The sequence below is a fragment of the Aspergillus chevalieri genome, chromosome 4 (genome assembly GCF_016861735.1).
Source record: "Aspergillus chevalieri M1 DNA, chromosome 4, nearly complete sequence".
In the NCBI taxonomy this organism is placed as follows: Eukaryota; Fungi; Ascomycota; class Eurotiomycetes; order Eurotiales; family Aspergillaceae; genus Aspergillus; species Aspergillus chevalieri.
Genome location: NC_057365.1, coordinates 943,970 through 967,503, shown reverse-complemented (window position 1 = coordinate 967,503; position 23,534 = coordinate 943,970). Strand labels below are relative to the sequence as shown.

The window sequence follows — 23,534 nt, the reverse complement described above, 5'->3', positions numbered from 1 at the left end:
TCTCTACTTCATCTTCTGTAGGGATTTTGTCGCGCAGTAAGTTATCGGCAACTGCAAAATAGCAATTTTGCTCTCCATCCGAATTTATCGGGACACTTGCTTATTTCCTATCATAGGCGCCTATTCATCCCATCTGGCTTATCGGAGTACAGTCTAAACAGCAACAAGGTAACGATAAGATACACACTTGAACTGACCCATGTCCAGTGTAAAAACGATATCAGAATCCCTTCCTGTAACGCGTGACTCGCGACCCATCGCTTAGTTCGACTGCAACAGGATAAAGCTGATATCGCAGCACCCAGGGTAGCAGGACAAATATCAGCTCGTAATACACAATGCCCAGCGCCAAGATAGCAAGCGACACAACAGGCGAAAGCCAATAAGGAATTTGCCCGTCGGCTTTATTTGCGGACGGAGGTACGAACGGCATGACGATTAGGAACTGTGTTTCCCACATGTCAGCAAGATGATACATACCATAAAACCTGGAAGAAATAGAAAAATGAAGGAGAGAATACCAGGCTACCCGCTAGATAAAATCCAATAACAGGCCAAGGCACAGAAAACGGTGGGCAGAATCCTTTGCCTTTGTCCAAACGCAGCTTAACGAGCCCGATTGTCGTGGCCGTCAGTAACACGGTTGATGGGTATGATGACAGCTTCACAACGAAATTAAATGCTTCCCCGGCCGGCGGTGCGCAGATAAAAATAATTGTTACCGCTAGGTGGACAAACAGCGCGACTATGGGAGTGCGGAAAGGCCGGTTCTGCATGATAATGCTTGGGAAGGGGGAGATGCCATCTTTGCCGAGTTCCTGGATCACGCGAGCTGCGATACTTGGGATTAAGAAGATTTGGAGATAAGGGGAGCAATAACATACGAACGGTGAAGGCGATGCCTAGGAGATGGCCTAGGGCGGATATAGCCACCAGAGCTGGGAGGGCCTTGGTGGCAGCCGATTCTCCGAAGACGTTCTTGAACATAGACGCGGCAATCGTGACGTCCGAGTCGAGGAACTGGCTTTTAGGGACAGCAGCGAACTTGATTACCATGAATACTGTTAGCCATGACTTGGGAGAAGGAGAGAAGGAGAGAGGGCCAAAATAAAAAAGATGAATGAATGAATAAAAGGGGTGGAAGAAAGCTCACGTATGCGATATTGGCGAGGATATAGAGCACGGTAATCAGGCCCATCGCGGTGGGTAGGGCAATGCGAAGGGTTTTGGCCGGATTCTTCACTTCGGAAAGAACCGTGTTGACGTTATCGTAGCCGTGGAAGGCAAAGATCGCATTCAACAAAGCCGTGCCGATACTATATCCGCTCTTAGAGGTGCCCTGAAAGGAGGTCGAGAAGCTGAAATTGTGCGGATCAGACACATGACGATGACCTGCCAGGGCCGCAAATCCAGAACAGACAATAAACAATAGTATGAAAAGTTTGACGGCGCTCAGTACATCCTGTAGCCTTCGTCCGCCCTGTGGCCATACCGTATGGATCCCAACAGCAAATGCGGATGCGGCGATGGCCAACCCACGCAATCGCCAGGTCGTAGAGGTAACAGCAGCTGCTTGGAGCAGGTAGGAGGATGTTGTTATGGCGTTGCTTGCGGATACCTCTGATCTGGTTAAGCTTCATTGTGGCTAACTTGGGATAACCGGGGGAAGGCACCTACGAAGAAACACACAGTAGAACAGATAGACGCATGTGACAAGTAACTTGGGCGAAAAGGCTCGCTCGAGATACACTTTCATTCCACCTGTTCGGGGCATGCTTGTACCCAGCTCTAGCATAATCAGCGCACCACAGGTTGAGATCAGGCCTCCAATTGCCCAAATTATTAAAGTCATGCCGACACTGCCACTGTGCTTGAATATCGTCGCGGGGGTAGAGAAGATTCTGATCAACCAAGTTTAACTTATTGACAATAGAGATGTAAGGATGGTTGGGAAATACCCTGCGCCTACGATCTTGTTCACAATGAGCGAAACAGCCCCGAACACGCCAATGGTCCTTTCCTGCAATACACGAGATTCTTCTACGTGGAGCGAATCTTTGGTCTTGAGATCTGTGGCAGATGGCTCAAGCTCGTTCATATTGACTGCTACATAAATCAGTAAATGAACATGTGGGAGATTGTTAGTACTCACATATTGAATCAGCGCCTGCTGCCATTATGTTTATAGTGCTTAAAACCAGGCAAGTCTTGTTCTATATTTTGGACTTTTCCATGTTCAACTCTCTTATAGGCCTCTCAAATGTCACCATTTTTTCGTGACTTGCGTGAGGAGAATCTCAGATCACAACATGCATGAAGGATATAGTATTTATCTTATCGTGAATGAACCGTCTCAACTTGGAAACTGAGACGATGGTTTCTTTTTTCTAATTTCCTTTCGTTGAAATTGGTGTAAACGCAAATAGATTAAGGGACCATGGCATGAGATGACGCCTTTCAGATCCACAATGGTGCTGAATGCGGAGGATTCATGTCTCTAAGTAGCAAATCTTTTCTGCCCCGGAATTTTTGTGCAAACGCAAATGGATACAAGACTTGTATTCTGGTCTTTGCTACTTAGAAGTTAAATACTATTTCAATTGCATACATCTGCAGTAGCCTCCGACATCGCCAAGTTTTCTAGGAATACGAACTGAACACATTTCTATTGCGTAGTTGTTTGGACAATCAGGGTCCACTGCAGCAACTCTCAGAATATCTATCATTGGACAATTCGCGCAGTAATTGATCCACATCAACTAAAGGATCATATCGTACAAAAGCACATAAATATCAGAATCATTCAGACTTTCGTCAAGAATCATTCAGAGTCTCTCACAACCGCCGATACTAAAGCCTGACAAAATGACAGAGGGCAAATCTCCCAGGCAGCCGGATATTCAATATCATCCGGACTATGAGAAATACCAAGCACGCACTGAGCAGCGTAAGGCTACCGAAGTTCTTACTAAAGAGTTACCTGCTGGATTCCCAGCGGAGTTGATCTCGCCTCTAGTCTGGGAAGGGAAAGACATCGAAACCAGGAATGATTGGATCTACGAGTTGAGTGAAAAGCAATTGAATGAAATTGATGAAGCCTTGAAGACATTCAAATGTACGTGTGTGACAAGTATTTCTCCTCGAAAGGCGACCAATATATCTAACTGTTGAATAGCATTGAACTTGGTCTTTGGGTACATAAACCAATCAACGTTTCCGCTTCCTAGTCTAGGGCCTATCCTCCGAGGCCTTTCGAAGGAATTGCACTTCGGTCGTGGCTTTTTCGTCCTTCGTGGGCTTCCTGTTGATAACTATTCACGTGAAGAGAATGTTATCATATATGCCGGAGTGTCATCCTACGTCGGCAATATCCGTGGACGACAAGAAGATACGAGGTTCGCCAATGGGACGTCACTGGTACTTTCTCATATCAAGGACTTGTCTGACAAAACTCGAAAGAATGTTATTGGTGCCCCTTCCAACACTGCTGATAAGCAGGTATTTCACACAGATGCGGGGGATGTCGTTTCCCTTCTGTGCTTGCAACCAGCAATGGAAGGGGGGGAGAGCTACATTGCTAGCAATTGGCTTGTGTATAACGTCCTAGCAAAAGAGAGGCCTGACTTGATTCACACCCTCTCGCAAGACTGGCCCGTTGATGGGTGAGTGCAAAATAACTTGTAAAGTTACTGAATCCTCAATTCCCCTTTACTAATAAACTTATTCCATCCTACAGTTTCAACGACCCCCAAAAGCCCTACACCAACCGGCCCTTGCTTTATCATCAAGCCGCTACCCCTTCTACCCCGGAGCGGGTTGTGATCCAATATGCTCGGAGATACTTTACAGGATTTCTCTCACAACCACGGTCGTCCAACATCCCCCCGATTACCGAGGCCCAAGCCGAGGCTCGCGATGCGCTTCACTTCCTTGCTGAAGAACATGCCGCTACATTAGGCTTCCGCAAGGGAGACGTCCAGTATATCAATAATCTCAGCATATTCCACGCCCGGAATGCATTTCGAGATGAGCCTGGTAAAGAGTAAGGCTTTTTATTTCTTTCCTCTCTCCTTTTTCCCCTTCTATTCCGTCTCTTTAAAAAAAATGTTAATGATACTGATAGATGAATTACAGGCGCCATTTGATGAGATTGTGGCTTCGTAACCCCGAATTTGCCTGGGAGACTCCCAAGCCACTTCGTACCCGCTGGGACAATGTATTCAAGGATGTCAATGAGGAGGAACAGGTATTCCCAATTGAGCCGAGAATTAGAAAGACAGTGGGTTCATGAGTGATAGGATCATGAGTGATAGGATATAGATGAATTGGATAAGCTACCACGTGTAAGACAAAGAACTCGCTGTGCGTAATTGCTTTCCAAATTGTATTCGACCCTTTATCACTAGTTTTCTTGGGAGACAATGACCAAATTGGAAAGGCTTATGAATGGGTCTTCACACAGAAGATACTGTAGTGAAAAGAGGATAGCTCTACTATTAGGCATGTGTTTCTATAACGCCACCGAGCAACCCTTAGGCGTTCTGCTTCTTCGCGGCGATACCACGGCGAGTAGCAATAATCATGACTTAGATTAGTAGTTACTATGCCTACCAGCGAGGAACAAATCGCTAGATACTCTATCTAGAATTACCCTGCGGGACCACCTCTAGTACTGCTATAAGCTAAGCAACTGAACGCACAAAATTTCCTAATATACTCCTGCCCCCTGTTGGACTCTACGCTGTGACTTTCCGGATTGGGTAAAGAAGTGCGTCGGTAAGGTCTGGCATAGTGTACACTCCGCATCTATATAAAGACTGCTGTAGATGAACTTTACATATAGCAGACCTATATTCGCGCAGTTTTCTTTTCTTTCTTTGAATCATCAATCATCAAGGATCACTGAACTCGTCAAAATGCCACACACCAAGGAAGGCTTCCTCTGGACCCCGAACCATACTCACTCAGGCCTCCAAACAGACTCCATACAACCAAGCTCCCCAACCATAAAGCCACACTACGATATCATCGTCATCGGCGCGGGATTTGCAGGCCTCATTGCCGCGCGCGACCTCATCCAGAGACACAACTTAAATGTCCTTCTCATCGAAGCCCGCGACCGGATCGGCGGCCGCACCTGGACGGCTAAAGTACTTGGCAAAGAGCTCGAGATGGGAGGCACGTGGGTGCACTGGGCGCAGCCGCATGTATATAATGAATTGCAACGGTATGGCTTGCATCGGTATTTGAAGACGTCTGCGGGCACGTTGGCGCCGGAGAGGCAGTTTTTCAAATCTTCGGGGGGTGAGATTGAGGAGGTTTCTATTGCGGATAATATTGAGGCGCTTGAGAGAGTGGCAGAGGTGTTCTTCAATATTGATGGACTGAATAGTCGGGCGTTGATGCCGTATCCGCATGATCCTCTCCGGGAACCCGCGATGTGGAAGAGATATGACCATTTGACTGTGCAAGACCGATTGGATCAGCTACCAGACAAGATCTCACAGCGACATAGGGAACTCTTCCAGTCGAATATTAGCACGTTCGGTAGTGCGCTGGGAAAGGATATGGGGTTTGTGGAGGCGCTGAGATGGTATGCTCTGGGAGGACACAGCATGGCGCGCGTTTTTGAGATGGCTGGGATTTATAAGATTGGACACGGAGGAATGACTGCGTTCTCACGGGCTATTCTGGGTGATTATAACGGGGATCGCTTGTTCAACACCACGGTTCGTCAGATCAACCATATCGGAAGCAATAAAGTTGTTATCAACACTTCAAATGGAGAAGTCAAAGCTAAAGCGGTTGTATCAACTATTCCACTGTGAGTCTTCAGCATTATTTCTCAGACAGGATACTAATCATGTTAGAAACTGTCTTGACAACATCACCTTCAACCCTCCGGTGTCCCCTCTCCGACAAGCAGCCCTCGCGAAAAAGCACATCAACACCGGAGCCAAAATCCATTTCAAACTCTCAGCCACCCAACAACCCTGGTTCGCAACAGCTGACGGAACCAACAGTAACTCCTCCTTTGTCTTTGCTTTCTTTGACCACAACGGAACCAAACCATCTCCCTCTGGAACATGGTGCATTGGATTCGGCTACAACGACCGCCTTCCTGATAAGAACGACCACCACCATATCATCAATCGGTTCAGGCAGGATATCAACCGCGATGCGGACGTTGAGGCGTACGTCACCCATGACTGGAAGAATGATCCTTATTCCAAGGGAGCGTGGGCATGTTGGGGTTCGAATAGTGCATCAATATATCTCGAAGAGCTGCAACGGCCCCATGGACGGGTGGTGTTTGCGAGTGCGGATTGGGCGGATGGTTGGAGGGGGTTTGTAGATGGAGCGATTGAACGGGGCCAGAGTGCTGTCAGGGAGGCTGTGAATTTGTTGGATGGTGATGGTGTTGCTAAATTGTAGTAGTTTGCGTTCCGTTGTCCTGGTGAATTAAGCCCTAGCCCAGCACATTATGTGCTTGCATATTTGCCTACTCCTCAACTCATCCCACGGCTAGTAGTTGTCTATTTACGTGCTATCCAGGAGGATATTTTTGGAATTACGAATACAAAGACATTAAAGAAGCCACCTTGCTCCTTTTTTTCCCATTACTCCAAGCCACATCGTCCCGACTAACTTATCGAACCTCATCATTTACTGATGAGCTGAGGTCATGTTTCATTACCGATTCTCTTATGAGGTGGGATCAAGCGAGCTTTCTAGACTAAGGGCTTGTCTTTAAGTTTTCATCAATGACACTACCCGCGGTAAATGTTCCATTCAAGATTCCCTTACTAGCCTATATACACATACACACGAGTGCTCAAGTGCTCTTGTTTGTCTATTTACATGTGTATACACGGGTTGGCCCGACCTAGCCCCTACAATACAACAGGCCGATATGAAGTCTATTCACAGCCATGAAATATGGCGAAGCCAAATAAGAATTATTTCAGTCTACACATTATTTTCACTCTCCAACCCTGAAAATAGTTAAATCCTGCATCCAAGTGGAGATGCTAGCATCTCACTGTCCCCCACCCGCTCAGGGCGCCTTTTGGGCCCCATCAGGCTCTGCACAAGACCACCTCCAGCACTCTGTCCCTTCAAAACCTCCTCCTTTGATCCATATCAATACCAAGCAATCCAGTTCATTTCATTCCCTACCTCCACCCGACATGTTGGTTTCACATCAAGGTATGTGACATACGAAAATGCCGCAGCGATAATAGCCTCATCCTCAGTGGTTGTTCCACCTTCCTGTTGTGAAGTTTTATTTGCCCCAGACTTTGATTCATTCTCTTGCAGGAATCCGGGACAGGGCCTCATGGTATGCATCACTTGGTATGGCACACCAGGCTCCAGAGTGACAAAATATGGTTCAAACTGGGTGCTGGTAGGGCGTTATTGGGAAGGCATTGATCATCGAGGTCAAGTGTTTGGAATGATGGACTTATCAACTCAAGTAATATTGCATTGGATGGGGTATAAATATAATGTCTCTGTTTACGTTGATATATGTTTATATAGTTGCAGATATTAGATATCTCTTCAGACGACAGTCCTTTCTGGCTTTTATCGCGGAGTCTCCTGTCTAATCTATGATTGCAATATTTCCTGGATGGATCCCAGATGTTATTAAACGTGGATTCTTCGCAGCACATCCCAGAGTTTGATAACTTATAAACGCATCATACCCCGGGTGAAGCACCCAGTAAAGACTCTGGTAATACAAAACCATGTATACTTGGATAATGGTAGAATGGTATTTGAATGATCAAAATGACTATTTATAACCACAGAATAAGCAAATCACTGGAATCGACAACTAGATCATCAATTATTACTCCATCAATCTACAGAAACAAAGTCCCATTCAGAAGCAACTTCCTCGAGCTTGTGACGGCCTGGTCACGTTGGTTGATTATCACGTGAGGTGTGGTTGTTTGCTTTATTGCTTTGTTGATAAATATGGCGTTACCTCCTTTCTTCCTTCCTCATGTTGATTATTCTCGTCGATAGCTACCTAGGTAGAACCCATGAGTTGGACGTTCCATCATCCTAGTAGAGCGCCGTGACATAATAATCAACATCCTCCTTTTATACCTTAGGGAGAGAAATACCAAAGGCTTCTCCCTTCAAGGGATTCGCTGGTGCCGCAGTTCGGGAGCTGGCCAGGCTATAACAGTGTCTCCATTCAAGTTTCCATCCTCAAGTTCATCCTCAAGTCAAGTCAAGCGCTGCTTCAGTTAAGTTTCTAGAGCTCAGGACTGAAACTTCTGTTGTTGGCATATTCAAGTTCAACTTTCAAGAAGTCCAGTGGTTGCGACTATGCTGGCACCCCTTCAAGTTCTCAAGACTTAAGTTTTTCAAGATTCAAGCTCACGATCCCTTTCTTAAAGATCATGGACCCCTTTCAAGAACTCCGAAACGAATTTTCTTCTACGATCCGCGCCCTCCAGAATGAAATCGAATCCGTCAAAAATGAACCCAAACCACTTCAACGACCAAAGCCATGCCTCCCTGATCCCGAGAAATTCAATGGCCAATCTTTGAAGTTTGATACCTGGCTTGCTTCGATGAAGGCTAAGCTTAGGATTGATGCTCCAGCTATTGGTGATGCAGTGGCTCAGTTCTACTATGTCTATCTGAATCTGGAAAGCAAAGTCCAAGCTCTAGTTCTTCCCCAGTTATCTTATGCAGAAGACACCAACACCTGGGATTACAACACCATCCTTGATCAACTATCTCTGGTTTATGACAACCCCAACAAGGTTCAAGAAGCTGAAGATTATCTACTAGTCCTAAAGCAGGATAGTGGTGAATCTGTGGCAGCCTACATCGCCAAGTTTGAGAGGATTCTTTATGAGGCAAAGGGCAAAGATTGGCCTGATGTCACCAAGATTTCAGCGTTCAGGAAAGGCCTCAATCCTACTCTCCGAGGACGTCTCAACCAGCAGTTGAATCTTCCAAAATCATACACTGATTTCCTTCGTGTGGTTCAACAATTGGGAAGTCATTCTTTCAGCTCAAATTCCACCAATGTTTCCCACTCTCAATCACACCAATCTGGCTCTCACACCAAGTCTGATCCTATGGACCTCAGCGTCATCAATATCAACTCCCTGTCAGCAGCGTCCACCTCCCTAGATGAAAGGAACAGACGACGACAACAAGGATCCTGTGTGAGATGTGGCTCCTCTGATCATTGGGTGAAGGATTGTTCCATGAAGGCACACAAGGAATCCAATAAAATATGGAACCAGCAGATGATTGCAAGGTTAGAGGCAAACCGTCTTGATGACCTTAATGATCTCGATGATTGATTTTTGGAGATGTTTGGACATGTTCATGTGTTTTTCTTTTTCAAGTGTCTCATGTATTGTTGCCTTCTCATGTTTTCTTACCTGTGGGTTGACCATGACATTGAGGACAATGCCTATTGAAGCCGGGGGGTAATGTGACGGCCTGGTCACGTTGGTTGATTATCACGTGAGGTGTGGTTGTTTGCTTTATTGCTTTGTTGATAAATATGGCGTTACCTCCTTTCTTCCTTCCTCATGTTGATTATTCTCGTCGATAGCTACCTAGGTAGAACCCATGAGTTGGACGTTCCATCATCCTAGTAGAGCGCCGTGACAGAGCTCGCTCCAACAGATAATTGATACTCAGAACCAGAAAGCAATTTCCACTGCTGCGCAGCGACATCCCAAACACTGAGATCCCGCCTCCGAAGCTCAAATTCAAAGGTCTTCGTCTCACCTGGACGAACCATAATCTTGTCAAATCCACGCAGCTGCTTCATGGGCTGGCCGTCACTTGGGATTGTGACGTAAAGCTGGCCAACTTCTGCAGCTGGCATATCGCCGGTGTTGGTCACATCAGCAGTGACAGTGGCGATGGTGTCCCAGAGGTCTGCGTGGCCACCGGGGATGATATCGCCATCGGGGAAGGGGGACAAGGTCGACAGATCGACACTGTTCTCGATTTTCAGGTTAGAGTACTTGAATGTGGTGTATGTGAGACCGAAGCCGAATTCGAAACGGGGCTTGATATCACCCTCATCGAAGGCGCGGTAGTCGATGTAAACACCCTCTGTGAAGTTATCCTGCAAGTAGTATCGGTCCCAGCTGTTGGTCGTGGTGATGACTGGTTCGAGGATTGCGCCGTAGTCGGATTCGTTCCGGGCAATGGTGTAGGGAAGTTTCCCGTTGGGGCTGACGTCGCCGTAGAGGATTTGGGTGATGGCCTCACCAGAGTTCTGGCCGGGGAGGTGGGCGAGAATGACAGCAGTGATATTGGGGTGGTCGATCCACTGGTCTACCAGGCGGATTCCGGCGTTGTGCACCACAACGATGGTGTTCTGACACTGGGAAGCGACATTCTGCACCCATGCGTCTGAGTAGTCATCGCGAAGGCTCGGGCGGTCAACTCCCTCAGAGGAGAAGGCATTGATGAAAACCAAACACGCGTCGGTTGATCCGGGGACGCTGCTGGCTGAGTTTTCAACGTCCCAGAATAGCTGCGTCTCATCTTTCCGCGCACGTGCTGCCAGCGCTTGCAATGGACTGTCAACATAGAAGGGACTGATGGAGCTGGAGCCTCCGCCGCCCATCAAGGTTCCGTTGGCAATTGGAGAGAAAGGTGGGCACTTTCCACCGTCAGGCCCGAATCCGCAAATTACCGTTCGATGGTCGTTCGACTCAAATCCCAGGGACCAATCGCCCATCCCACTGCTAGGGTTGTTTTTTTCAGGTGTCTTAGCATCATATCCATAGACAGCAAGCATGCGTGGCTTTATAAGCGGGAGGGCCTTGTCGACATTTTTCACAAGCACATGGCCTTGGATTGCTCCCTCCATAAGAGTACTTGTGTCTTCAGGATCTCGAGCATCTACTAGCTCGTGTGAGCTTAGAACATCGTAAGGAAGACCCACTCCAACTGGGGGAACACTTGGATCATCCTGGTGGCTGTAGTACCAGGCAGCAAGGATTCTGGTCACCATATCTTCAACCTGTGACTCAGGGACTGTGCCATTGCGGACAGCTTCAACCAGCTGTGATCCCCAGAATGTGCTCCCATAGGGCATGGTCATGTCAAGGCCAGCTAGGGCACTTGCCACTCCTGATCTATGGGCTGTCCAATCAGTCACAACAAAGCCCTGGAAGCCTAGCTCTGTCTTGAGAAGACCATTCAAGAGTTTGCTGTTTTGGCATCCATAGCTGTTGTTCAGACGCTGATACGAGCACACTGAAGGATGTCGGGTCAGACCACTGCAGCACAATCAAGCTGAGATGTAGAGACATATATCACTTACTGATACTAGCAGTTCCGGCATGAACAGCGTCCGCAAAGGGCCACAAATACATTTCATGCATGGTCTTGTCATCTATGTTGGATGAGGATGACTCGATTGTGTGCTTGGTTCTTTGGTCAGTTTGCGGATTGCGGGCTGTTTCTTGCTCATTTCCAATTAAATGCTGATAACCGTTAGCATACGATGCATTACAGAGTTTTGGGCCAAGGAACTTTTTTTACCTTAGTGCACGAGATCACACCTCCATCCTGGGTTCCCTTTACCGACTGTGCTCCCAAAATGCCGCTGAGATATGGGTCGACACCATAACTCTCCCAATTCCGTCCTCCAAGGGCAATCCTACCCAGTGGGCCGAGCACTGCTGGTCCCAGAATCACAGTAGCACCCTTCCTTTTAAATTCACCCGCAATTGCATACGCCCGGTCATAGGCGAGGGACTTATTCCAGCTAGTGCAAGTCAGCAGATTTGCCATATATACACAATGTATCCACCAGTGGAACCATACCTTGCACCAACATGGACGTTGGCCGGATAGCCATTGACCCCCTCAGTACCTCTAAGCCCAGCCGGGCCGTCTTGGAGACACATGCCCGGGAACCCCAGGCGGCTTATACCGGAGATATAACCACCGCACGCGCTGGTTTCATTCTTCGAGCCTCCTGTAAGATGGACCTTCTCCTCCAAGGACATCTGTGAGACCAACGCTTGTGCCTTGAAAAACGCCTCATCCCAGTCCCCACTGCCAGAAATTTCGGGAGTAGGATAAACCGGAGGGCTTTGGCCATAGAAGTAAGTATCGTTTTGGATGACCCTGCCTCCCTGGTTATTCTGCGTGGTAGCGGAATTCACTAGGGAGAGAGTGGCTAGGGCGGCCACCACTCCTTTGACGTGCGGCATGCTTCAAAGGGCTCACTCGATGAGTAAACAAAACACGAGTAATGAAAGAGCTGAGAGAATGGCTTCGATGCCATTGCTAGTGAGAGCGAGTCTGTTTTTATATCAACTGTGCTCGGACGGACGCCCTCTCCCAATATTGCCAAGCCAGAAGCCATGGGACAAAGCGTCATAATTTGTAGAGATTAGAAGAGGTCTCAACAATGAATTGGGATGTGGAGATGCTGGGATTTGTTTGATATTCCCAAAGAGATACGAACTTGAATTATCTGCTTTGGAGAAGTGTAGCGCGGCCAGAAAACTCCCCAACAAGTAATGCACACGACCCGAGGATTTGCCGAGCTGTCATAACCCCAACTCCGGACTTGGCAACCCCGGCAAGGCACAATCACGTTGCCGAGAACCCGGAGAAACCCTGTCCACCCCGCAACGACCAAGCTCATCTTAACAATATGTCTTGATAGGCCGAGACAGCTCATTATGAACTCTAATCCTCCCCAGTTATTGACTTCCCGCGAATTCTGTCAGCATCGATTGCTAGCGCTGTAAGCAAGTTGCATATTCCACTACACCCTGTAGAGCCTGGTGCCGATGCACGGGTTTCAGAATTGCCATATCGGGATCTCAGCCTACTAATAATACATCGAAACCAGAGTTGCCGACATTGTGCGGGGTACAGTGTGGGCACCAGCAAATTCAGAACGGCATTTTGAGTCCCGATTCGGCTTGTTACTCCCATTCCTTCCGGGGCATTTTACGAAAGACCCTGTTGATCTTTCCTTGTTTCAGCCTCTAAAGGCCCATGCAAGTCCGATAACCTCTGGAGTATGACCGACTGTACGAGGTCTTCGGCTGGTTTTACCAGAAAGTCAACTCCATCTCTCTTTCGGTGGCATATCTTCAGAACTTTGAGTCACCGTAGGACAGCATTATTTCCGTGGGCCCCTCTATGAGATCTTTAGGGCCGGTTACTAGTGCGGGAGTTTGAAGGGTGACGTAGGAATAAGTTCTTCCATCTCTTTGTGTAAGCGAGTGGAATGACCGAGAACTATTCACTTATAGGAATGCCTAAATTAGATCAGCATCAGTTGCACTTCTAGTTGGAACAGTTGATTACTGTCTGTTGGGTCTTGCGAAAGTGAACTTATGCGTACGGTTGTTCGAGAAAAAGGAATCGTACTCACCAGGCAATCATCACCATCTCGTGATATCAACGCCAGGCCCATCCTAGCGTGCCTGGTTTTCACATGGAACAGGACTCAGCATGGTGAAAAAGCGATTGCATCCGTCATCCGCTTCGGGTCAAGGAGACGAATCTCCCCGGGCGTATCCTATTCGTCCAGGGAAAAGCCTCGAACCGAGCAAATCCCGGCGAGTGATTCTGATGCGTTACGGTATTTGTATCCCTTTGTGTTTCGGGGAAGGGAAAAAGTGACCTACGCTTTTGTTAGCATTGACCTCCGGTCCTAGACACTCGATTTACCTCTCATTGACGAGTCCCGGCGGCACGATCAAAAGCGTAGGTCTCCACTAAGCCAGAGCCATTCGTTTTCTTCACGATTCTATACCATATTATCCACAAGACAACCCGAGTCATACGGCCCTTGTCATTTAGTCAGATATTCACGTCTCTTTCTGAGCGACATTATTTGATGTCTCAACGACTGACGTGGGAATCAATTCTTCAGTACCGGGGCGGACGTAAAATTCCGGCTCTCTGATAGATCCTACACAGGGATTAAAAACCATTGCGTGTCATAGGACTGTCAATTACTGGTATTACGATATGGCAGGACAAGAACGTTCTTCTCCCGACTTCTGCCTACATGTGTTCTGTCTCTTTGAGCATTATCAGTCCATTGGCCATCAACTCGGTCTCCTGATTCCAGTGCCAGTTCTGATGGAAGCAGGCATTCCAGAAGATTGTTGGCCTTGAGTTGTGGTGCCAGGTTGACATCGCGCATCTGCATTCTTGTAGTAGTAGTAGTAGTAGTAGTAGTAGTAGTAGTAGTAGTAGTAGTCCAATGGTTGGATTGATGTGGCTCATTTTATCTTGATTGCAGAAGATCGCTAACTATGCAACTACATTGAATGGTTGATCTATCACAAAAGATGTCATAGCTTCCCAGTATGCAAGTAGGTTAGTCTGTGTTCCAGCATATCTCAGATTCAGCTAAACGTACCAAGAAAATACTCTAACCCAAGACATGATATCACCAGCGCCAATATTACTGCAACCATTGAAGCCATTCCTTTGCAAGAGCATGGACATTGAGACCTCTTGGCATGGTATTGCTTTACTTCTTCCAAAACTGCCAAATCTCTCAAATCAATTCATGGTTTCCTCATCAGTTATCTCTGATTCCAGCAGTGCAGCTACTAAGTATAATCTCAGTCTTAGAAAAGAAGGTCCTTGATTAAGCAAAAGCTTGCACATAATATTGGAATTGCAAAGAGCAGTGCAAATTTTAGTGTTCGATTTATGCCAATTTGCCCATCCATACGTATCCCAGAGAATGCAGATCTGGGTATTTGGCTTTGAGCTTGAATAACAAGACCATGCAGTCCATCAAGAGAGCAGCCTCCCAGCAGAAATAAATTGCTGTCGCTGGCATGTCAGCTTCATCTTCATATCTATTAAAGTCATAGTAACCTCGCATAGTACCTCCAAATGCAATAGTTTGACCCCACTCCCGATCTCCAGGGCATGTCTGATGGAACAGTCCGGCCATCTTTTAGAATCAGCTTATTAAGTGCTTGTCCATCTGCCATTTTGACCAGGAACAGCTACACTCATTGTCTTTTGCACTGAATGTAAAAGCTTTGTGGTCTTGCTAATGGGTGCTGTTCTTACTCCTTTAAATACTGCATTACAGAAGGCATTTTAGGTCCTTTCTTGCTCTTCACTGGGCTTTTTGGGCTGTAGCTGACAGTTGTTCATTGGGTTTTGTCCTTCTACCAGAGGACTCACCGTGCTGGCTAAATTTCGATACCCAGGGTAATATGATGCCTTGTTACTATGGACCTCACTCGCTTGATATTTCTGTCGAGCTACCTGGATCAAGAAAACGCTGTGTTCGACTTATCTTCATTGAATTGATACCAGGCGTTTCGATGCAAAACACCGATCCCTCTAGACTCTCACAGAAAAGTCGCCAATGCATTATGGATCGCAGATTGAATTTGACACATCGCATACTCTGGAAACATCCTTCTCAGAGATAAGCACCCAAGAAATATCATTCTGCCAACTAGTCGTGATTCCGGACAAAAAAGCACTGATGTCAAACACTCGCGCACTATCTATCTCGATTTTGCCAATGCAGATATCGGTTACAGTGCCTTCTATGTACAGAGCCCCAAGTCGAAATCATTTGAACTTCCCTCAGACAATTATGTCTCACTGATCCTGCGGTGGCACAAGGCTAACTGTCGCACCAAAAAAGTTCGAGAGCTGGATTGATTGGGACTGGCAACCTTGTGCACACACAGCAACAAAAATTACAGCAGGAATGCGAGATGCCTTTTTACCAGATCGTGTTTATGGTAGGTGGTTGAAAAGAAAGGACTCACGAAGGAATTCAAATTGCTCAAAATAGAGCATTCTCCGCAAGGGGCCTTCTCGAGAGGTTGAAAGATGGAAATACACGTGGTGGACTTGGAGATGGGGTATACAAGTATCTCCCTGGCTTCAGGTCTTTAATGAGGAAGAGAGCAAACATTGCTATAAGAGCGAAATCCCGTAGTCACCGGAAACCCCTATCCCAGAATCGTCTCGAGCCGTTCTTCAACCATGACATCCGTCCACTTCACCAAGTCTGCTGCATTCGCCATCCCGTCAGGCACGTCCACAAGCGCCTTGATATCTGCCCTAGTCCAGACCTTGTCAAGGACCTCCATACCACGACGAACTGTAGCGACGCCTACATGACTGTAAAGCCCTTCGATCCGCTCTCGGACAAAGTCACGCCAATGTAAGTACACGTCTTCTTGACTGGATAGAGAGAGCAGTTCCATGTACAGTACGTCCCATGAAGAATCATGTCGTCCGGTATCGGTATCAATACGCCTGCAAGTTGGTTGTAGTGTGCTTCCGGCTATGATCAATGGAGCGTTAAGGAGAACATTTGCACCCGAGGAGGACGGGATGGTACGGATGAGTGTTAACACGCTCGAAGCGAGCGTAAGGACTTTATCAATGGATCTATTTGACGGCGCTGCAGCAGCGTTTGCGGTCGGTTCAGGGAGCAACTCCGGAAAAGACAGGTAGAGCTCGAGGATGGTGGCGAATCGGTAAATCTGAGCTACTTGGTGCAAATGGTGGACCGGCGTCAGAATGTCTCCAGTATCTTCAATGCGGTTGTCGGCTGGAAGCCTGTATCGCAACACAGCCTTTTCTGTTTCCCGGGCCTGTTCGACCAGGGTGCTTTGCAATTTATCTCGAAATCCAGCACCCGCATTTGTGATGGACAATTTCTTGAGCATAGACTTTTGCCTCCCGAGTATACCCACTTTGGCCAGGTATATAAAGAGCGGAGTGCAGATGCCAGTCCAAGGGTTTGGATGGATGTGGCTCATTTCGTCTCGATCGAGAAAAAGCTCTAAGTACGCGACTACATCAAGCGGTTGATCTATCACGAACGATGCCATGGCTTCCCAGTACGCCATAATGCCGACCATAAAGCTTCTGGTAGGCGATGAGTGGATCTGGGAGCATGGGCCAGTGGATTTTTGGTTATCCGCTATCCATGATATGAATAGTCCTCGCGCGCCATGTAAATGCGTGATGCCGAGCTGGGAAGGATTGTGCCATCCCTAAGCGCAAAAGTGAGCTGGATTCAATTAGTGAAGCAGGGGATTGCATACCTCAGTCATTCCTAGCAGTATACTACCGAGTAACGTCTCTTCTTTAGCCACAGAGGAAGTGCTATATGAGTCATTTTCCCCATTTTGCTTGATTAGTTCCGCTCGCAGACAGGATATCGCCTTCGTTCTGTGATCCAAGGCGGCTGTCGCCAAGTCACCCTGCTGACAGGATCGATGAGCCGCTGACATCGATAGGATGCAGTGGTGAATGAGCGGACAAGACTTGGTAAGCTCCCCAACCCCGACACGGAAGAGGTTCTTATCGGAATCGAAACATGAGTTAATGCGACAGATGAGCGAGAAGTAATATCGGAAAAGACTGGAGTCCTGATCCTCGAGTGATGGGAATATGGGAGCTCCTACGTCCGGCCACTGCAAAGATTCAGTACCAAAAACGTCGACACCGGATCCTGATGTCAATAAATCAATGGATAAAAGTGCTTCGTTCTCAGTTATCTGCGAGTTGTCCATTGGACCATACTGCTCAGTTTCAAGGGCCGTTTGGTCATGGACCACTTCCGCCACTTCAGGTCGGCTTGTTGGCAGGGGAGCTTTCTGCCCGGTCCTCATAGGATCATCCTCACGATACCTTTGCGACCGCCTCTCTCTTGTCTCACTTCCGATAGCTACTTCATGTTTCGACGACCATCTCAGGGGGCGTTTGTACCCGGGACATTCGTACCCCTTTCGCGTGCACTGATTGCAGTGTGGGTGCGCCTCATCACATTTTATTTTCTGAAAGCCACTAGTCAGGATAAGAGTCCCACGGGTTGAGAAGGACACTGGATAGCAGAAAAGATAATGGTTTACCCTTTGCTTGCAACGCAGACAGCCACCTAGTGGTGATTCCAGCCAATCGTCCCCGGAATTTGGGGGAATGGACTTACTGCGTGCTTTGGCTCGAGTCGAAGTAATTGACCGAGTTTCATACATGAAGAATGGCCGCCAGAGTTCGGGATAACATAACTGGTAACTGGTAACGTAAATGATGGACGTAGAAAGATGCGGGGAAATCTTATCAGTTAGTGCCTGATCGGCAAGGCCACAACGACATCGGATTGATGTTTCGGCCTCCCCAGTATATCATTCCTCAAAAATCTGGCATTTCTTGACCTGCAGTCCAAAAAAAAAAAAAAAAAACATTCCTTTGTCCTTGCAAGTTACACGGCTACCACGCGGCTCAATGTTCATTTTCTCTTCAACCGGTGCGCTTCAACTCGATCTAGTCTCATCGCAAAGTCGTGCAATCTCAACATCCATATTCAAATCACTATCTCTTTTTCTCGAACATGTCGCTCGACGGTCTCAACGATAATGCATACTTATCGGAAGACGGCCACCCTTTCACTCGACCATACGACGAGAAAAAGTTGCGGTTCCTTATGTCAAGGGCTCGCGCTTTACTGTTCGACAACATACTCTTCCCCCTCCTATCAAGTTGGATCCTTACACGCTCTGTACATTCGAGAACAGAAATGACTCCATGGAGATGGAACTGCTACTCCTATTGAACGATGTCTTTAAGATCCTCCATTGCCTGGGTCATATGGCCCATTCAGCCTTGAATGGCAAATCTGTGACACTCTACGCATCGATGATCGTTCAACATGCTCAGGTAGTTGTAGTTGAGATTCTCAAAGCTAATTTCTCAGGCCTGTCACAAGGTCATTATGTGGTGGCTAAGTTTTATGATTCTATGTACGTTGATGACGATGAATTTAATGTCAATCCTTTTTTGGCTGCCGCTGAAGACTACAGCCATGAGACGGTTGCTTATCAGACACTTTCAGACTTCCAAGGCACTCAAATTTCTCAATATTACGGGTCCTACTCTCCTAAGACCCCGTCGAGCAGAGGAAGCGCAGTGTCCGATTTATTCTGATGGAATTCACCCCAGAGCTGTCAATGCTCAACGCTGAACCATATGAATTTTCTCAAGCAGTTCGCCAAAGCATTATAAGGTCATTGATTGATCTCGAGTCATTGGTCTATGTGATATACGTCAATCTGGATGATTTGCATCCAAGGAAGGTCATGATAACTAACCCTGGTGATGAAGCACCACGTGTTGTTTTTATCGATTTTGGGGACGTGTGGTTTTGTCAGCTACGCCATCACTCCAATGATGTCGATGTGTCTGATCCCAGGATATATAACCGCTTTTGCGATGGCATGAGATTCAGAGAAACCCCTATGATTTCAGAGACTCGATTAGTTGGGATTGGCAACCCTGACTTGAAGCGGAGTTTGCATACACAGAAGCGAGGATCAAGCCGGCGATGCGCGACGAATACCTCCTATCATTCTTGTCCGGGGATATCAACCTCCCTTATTCTAATACTCTCGTTTGTTCATCATTTGCAACCAATTTTATCTTTTTTTTTTTTTCCATCCTTTCGAGGATTCAGTCGTGACACCACTGTGATTTGCATATCATATCCAATGCCAACACCCCAAGTCATACATAAAAAGTCAATGGGGAATATTTCATCCATCATAGAAACATAGCAGACTACATATATGAATGGTCATTCTCAATGCTATATCTGCTATTTCTCACAAGCATCTACCACGAAGATGCACCTCTACTACGTGATAATCGCTGGGCTCCTCGGTGGAGGTGCTTTTTCACACCCAACACAGCCCCAGATACCTCCTCAAAGCCAAGCTGAGGCTGTTGAGTTCTTGGACCGCGTCTTTTGCATCCAAGATTCTGCAGACTTTAGGATAGTCGAGAGTTCACCGATGATTGAACGCCCCGCGGGAGTAAGTCAACCCACTTGTCTTTGATAGAATTACATTCTAATAAAGAATTTCTCTAGTGAGGAGGTACAGCTCCTTGACGCCAGTGTGACGGTAGTGTTGCTATCCCGCCTGCTCCCACTACGGGTGGCCCGTAGCGGTAGTGGAGATACTCCTGAGCCGCGTCCACAATCACCAGCGGATACTGAGCAGCGAGTTTGCTAGAAAGGACGAAGATAAGAGAGAGCGAGAATAGGAATGCGCAGGGGCATTGGCATTGATCCAGTGCATAGAACTCAGTCTATGGTTTGCAGCATATCTTGGAATGGTATAATATAATACCGCATGTTTATATTAACACCTCATATCTGGTTGAGGCCAGGCATAAAACTAGCACAAACGAATTATACATAAATTGTTTCTATCTAGCTAACGAATGACTTGGCCATGGCAGGAATAAGAATGACCAGGAAGTTAGATACAACGAAAAACAACTTGTTTCCAGATATAGACCGGTAGAAGACAATGGCAAATTCTTGACCCGCCGGATGTTTAGACAGTGTTGCTTATTGCAGTCCAATCATACGCCATGCCAGTCTCTTCACTCAGTTTTTTTTGGAATGGGCTCACTTGCACGAGCCTGCAGCCCCAGGAGATGTTTGCTAAACAAATTACGCGTTAGTCTCCAATTGGATAAAATTTTTTTGCTTTTAACACAACATACCACACACAGTCCTGATTCACAAATTCCCATGCTTCCATCTTGCTTGCATGGCGCTTTGGCAGGAAGCTGATCACCAATTAGTAAAACTGGTATGTATTTATTGTTATCTCAATCGTACCTTGGCTTGAGCAAAAGCGGTCCCAATCAGGAAGACGGTGGAAATCAAAGAGAATCGCATGCTGAAAGAGGGTTCGTAAGAGTATTAAGAGACTTGCTTTTTTTTTTTTTTTTGGAATGTTTCTTGAGTTGTGGCTAGCTACAGTTTCTTTCACCGAGGATGTCAGGTTGGATTTATATTCTTCAGTCTCTACGGTTAAACGATTTCTAGGGCTTGATCAGGCAACTACGTTCATTTTATCCCGACTGAAAGTAGGAACACAGGTAATTCATTTCATTAGTGATCGAGTAGCGTTTTCCAGTTTGGTTTATTGTCTCTTCTATGATACTACCGGCATAGGGATTCCGAGACTAGTGCTAGTATGCCGGCTAAATTTAGCCGGCATTGTGAGTTTGCCTTGTTTGCACAACCATGAACCGTGCCCTACTGCAATACTAAGTTGTATAAATAATTTTCTAGACTAACGATCTGCAATTCCGACCATCGAATCATTTTATCTTCTCGCAACAGCAGCCTGCTCCCAAAATGACATCCGTCACGATCACCACTGCCCCAGCGGCAACGACCGCAGCGACCTGCAGCGGCCCAGGACAGTACGAACTCCCTGTCAAAGATGCCGCTTGCGGCGTCCCAAATACCAAGAACTACCAGTCTCTCTTCGACAGTTGCGCGAAACCAGCTGGCGTCCGACCATATTACCACGACTGTGCCCTCTGGGCCCTTGCCGTCGACCAATCTGTCCAGGACCTCATCACCTGTCTTTACAAAGCTGGCATCGCTTGGGAAGATGTCTGGTGTCATGGTGCTAGCAATGAAACTGCCACGGCGACTTCTTACCCTACTCCGACTGCTACGGCTACCGGGAAAGGGAGGACTGGATCTTCGACGTCGTCGACAACCGAGACGAAGTCGGCCACGAATATGGCTCTCTCGTCACAAGGCCAGATTCCGACTAAGATTGCGGTGGGACTACTGGGACTTGTTTTGACGGGTGTTTTTGTTTGAGCGGAAGGGATGGGTGGGTTGAGACGGGGAATTAGTGCACTTAGTCACTGGTAGCAGAAGCAGGACATTGGCTGTTATAGATTTTTAATTCTTTTTGTATACAAGTTCATTTTAATTTTATATATTTGATTGTTCTCTCACGGATTTCTGTCTTTCAACCTCTACTCTCATACTATGGTCTCGTACTTTCCATGACAATCGACGTACGCCAATCCTGAGCTCATGCCTCTCTCCACATTTTGATCATATTCCTATAAATCACCATCCTGGCTTTGCTTTCATCAATAAAATTGACATTCATATATACTTGTCTAAAATCGGCCTATACTTCAGGCCAACAAAGTACGATACCTATGTAGGTTACCTTGCCTCTGAACTCCGCGGCATGATAGGGAGTCACGTTAAGTGAGATCTAACTAAATATCGTAGCGTCCAGGCAAAAGCTTTTCGAACTTCAACTCCTTTCGATCTGATGTAGGCATCAGATTTCCAACAGGAAACGAAGCAGGCGACAGAATATAAGCTGTGAACTGAAAGTCAAATATCCTCAACTAAAGCAAACTTCAGCTTTTGCAATATGGAACTCACACACCGCAAAGGATAATGACCTACGTCGTTCCTGCCGAATTCAATCCCAAGCCTTATCTCAAGCTTGTAGCTCCGGCTAATATTACACGTTTCAAATGTCGGAGTCAGATGTAGCGGTACACAATGCTGACTCCATAGTCTGCCATCGAAGCTCAATGTCGACCCGGCCATGGACACTGGCTCAGTTTGCCCGCGAGTCATCGTCTGTATGACCCAAGAACGGGTATGGACTTCCATCGAGCGCCGTGCTCGTACCTCTGTTGTTTCGATGAGCATGGACTGAAAATTGCGCAGCAACACACCACCTTTGCACTCGTCCAAGTCCAGGTTAATAATTTCCACATTGAGTAAGATTGGATGCCCCAGCAGAAGGAATGGCCCGTTCAACAACTTGGCCTCGATTTCACAGGTCGGTGGTGAAAGCGAGGAATTTGAACGACTCGAGCTGCAAATAACAGTCTCTTTGTCTGTCAAACCTGGTAAAACGTGACTGATGCTAGATACATGGCGGAAAGATATGTCATGGGTCTAGTTCATCATGTTAAAGCTGATCACGCCCGACCTCAGGTGTGGGATAACTCAACGGCTTTCTGAGTCCTACGTAGGATACCATCTTGTCGAACAGTCGCTTCGAGGAAATACTTAATTTCCTCAGGCGTGGTTTTACCGCCGGACGAAGGCGGAAGTTTTCGTAGTAGATGGTGTTTCCGCCTGCCTCCTGGTCGTTTTCCGGAGACGTCTGTAGGGCTGGTCTTGTAGCATTCCGAAACCTGGGGGAACTGCGTGATGTCCAAATTTAATGAGTGGATCTTATCGCGACGCAAGGCAAAAAAGTTAGAATACTCACCCTAATCGAAAACGGGAAAGCATGTTCTCCAGGAGGAATAGTCACCGTGCGAGATGTGAACCAAGCCGCGCACTTATCTGGAGGGAATACTTGTTCAACCCTGCCAAAAAGCTACATTGGATTGGATCAGCCCATTTGAAAATGAGAAAGGGAGTTAGAGAGCATACCTGATGCGACTGAGTTAGCTTTCCGGAGTCCAGTCTTGACGTTGCTGACCCAGAGAGCTTCATTGTTATAGCAGCTATGTCAAACTGTACGTCATTATTGAGGATGACATGGCCAGATACAACATCTTCATTCGTATAGGCGGAATGCTCTCTGTCGAGTTGTATCCGGATATCCATAAGAGATGGTGATTTGAAGAAACGCTCCACCTGGGATGGCATGAGGGGAAGATATTAACGACAAAGATATGGTCCA

General features: G+C 47.0%; 7 protein-coding genes across 7 annotated transcripts; 3 read left to right on the top strand and 4 right to left on the bottom strand.

Moving 5' to 3' along the window:
* Positions 1 to 220: 220 nt before the first annotated feature.
* On the bottom strand, positions 221 to 2,098 carry ACHE_40335S (uncharacterized protein; the record flags this gene model as incomplete). The annotated part of the gene is made up of 6 exons (XM_043278523.1): positions 221 to 445; positions 522 to 832; positions 885 to 1,044; positions 1,154 to 1,620; positions 1,678 to 1,901; positions 1,959 to 2,098. 6 exons carry the CDS (start codon positions 2,096 to 2,098, stop codon positions 221 to 223), a joined length of 1,527 nt encoding a protein of 508 aa, XP_043136293.1.
* Positions 2,099 to 2,865: 767 nt separating this feature from the next.
* On the top strand, positions 2,866 to 4,291 carry ACHE_40334A (TauD/TfdA family dioxygenase; the record flags this gene model as incomplete). The annotated part of the gene is made up of 4 exons (XM_043278522.1): positions 2,866 to 3,115; positions 3,176 to 3,662; positions 3,737 to 4,042; positions 4,135 to 4,291. The coding sequence occupies 4 exons, from the start codon at positions 2,866 to 2,868 to the stop codon at positions 4,289 to 4,291; spliced, it is 1,200 nt and encodes a 399-aa protein (XP_043136292.1).
* A 625-nt stretch (positions 4,292 to 4,916) lies between these two features.
* ACHE_40333A (flavin monoamine oxidase family protein) lies at positions 4,917 to 6,435 on the top strand (the record flags this gene model as incomplete). Its single annotated transcript, XM_043278521.1, has 2 exons — positions 4,917 to 5,824; positions 5,871 to 6,435. The coding sequence occupies 2 exons, from the start codon at positions 4,917 to 4,919 to the stop codon at positions 6,433 to 6,435; spliced, it is 1,473 nt and encodes a 490-aa protein (XP_043136291.1).
* Positions 6,436 to 9,634: 3,199 nt separating this feature from the next.
* ACHE_40332S (beta-glucosidase) lies at positions 9,635 to 12,227 on the bottom strand (the record flags this gene model as incomplete). The annotated part of the gene is made up of 4 exons (XM_043278518.1): positions 9,635 to 11,262; positions 11,330 to 11,492; positions 11,551 to 11,776; positions 11,836 to 12,227. 4 exons carry the CDS (start codon positions 12,225 to 12,227, stop codon positions 9,635 to 9,637), a joined length of 2,409 nt encoding a protein of 802 aa, XP_043136290.1.
* Positions 12,228 to 15,983: 3,756 nt separating this feature from the next.
* ACHE_40331S (fungal specific transcription factor domain-containing protein) lies at positions 15,984 to 17,660 on the bottom strand (the record flags this gene model as incomplete). The annotated part of the gene is made up of 2 exons (XM_043278517.1): positions 15,984 to 17,039; positions 17,091 to 17,660. The coding sequence occupies 2 exons, from the start codon at positions 17,658 to 17,660 to the stop codon at positions 15,984 to 15,986; spliced, it is 1,626 nt and encodes a 541-aa protein (XP_043136289.1).
* A 3,539-nt stretch (positions 17,661 to 21,199) lies between these two features.
* ACHE_40330A (uncharacterized protein) lies at positions 21,200 to 21,679 on the top strand (the record flags this gene model as incomplete). Its single annotated transcript, XM_043278516.1, has 1 exon — positions 21,200 to 21,679. One exon carries the CDS (start codon positions 21,200 to 21,202, stop codon positions 21,677 to 21,679), a length of 480 nt encoding a protein of 159 aa, XP_043136288.1.
* Positions 21,680 to 22,830: 1,151 nt separating this feature from the next.
* Positions 22,831 to 23,344, bottom strand: ACHE_40329S (uncharacterized protein; the record flags this gene model as incomplete). Its single annotated transcript, XM_043278515.1, has 3 exons — positions 22,831 to 23,046; positions 23,115 to 23,225; positions 23,282 to 23,344. 3 exons carry the CDS (start codon positions 23,342 to 23,344, stop codon positions 22,831 to 22,833), a joined length of 390 nt encoding a protein of 129 aa, XP_043136287.1.
* Positions 23,345 to 23,534: the final 190 nt, after the last annotated feature.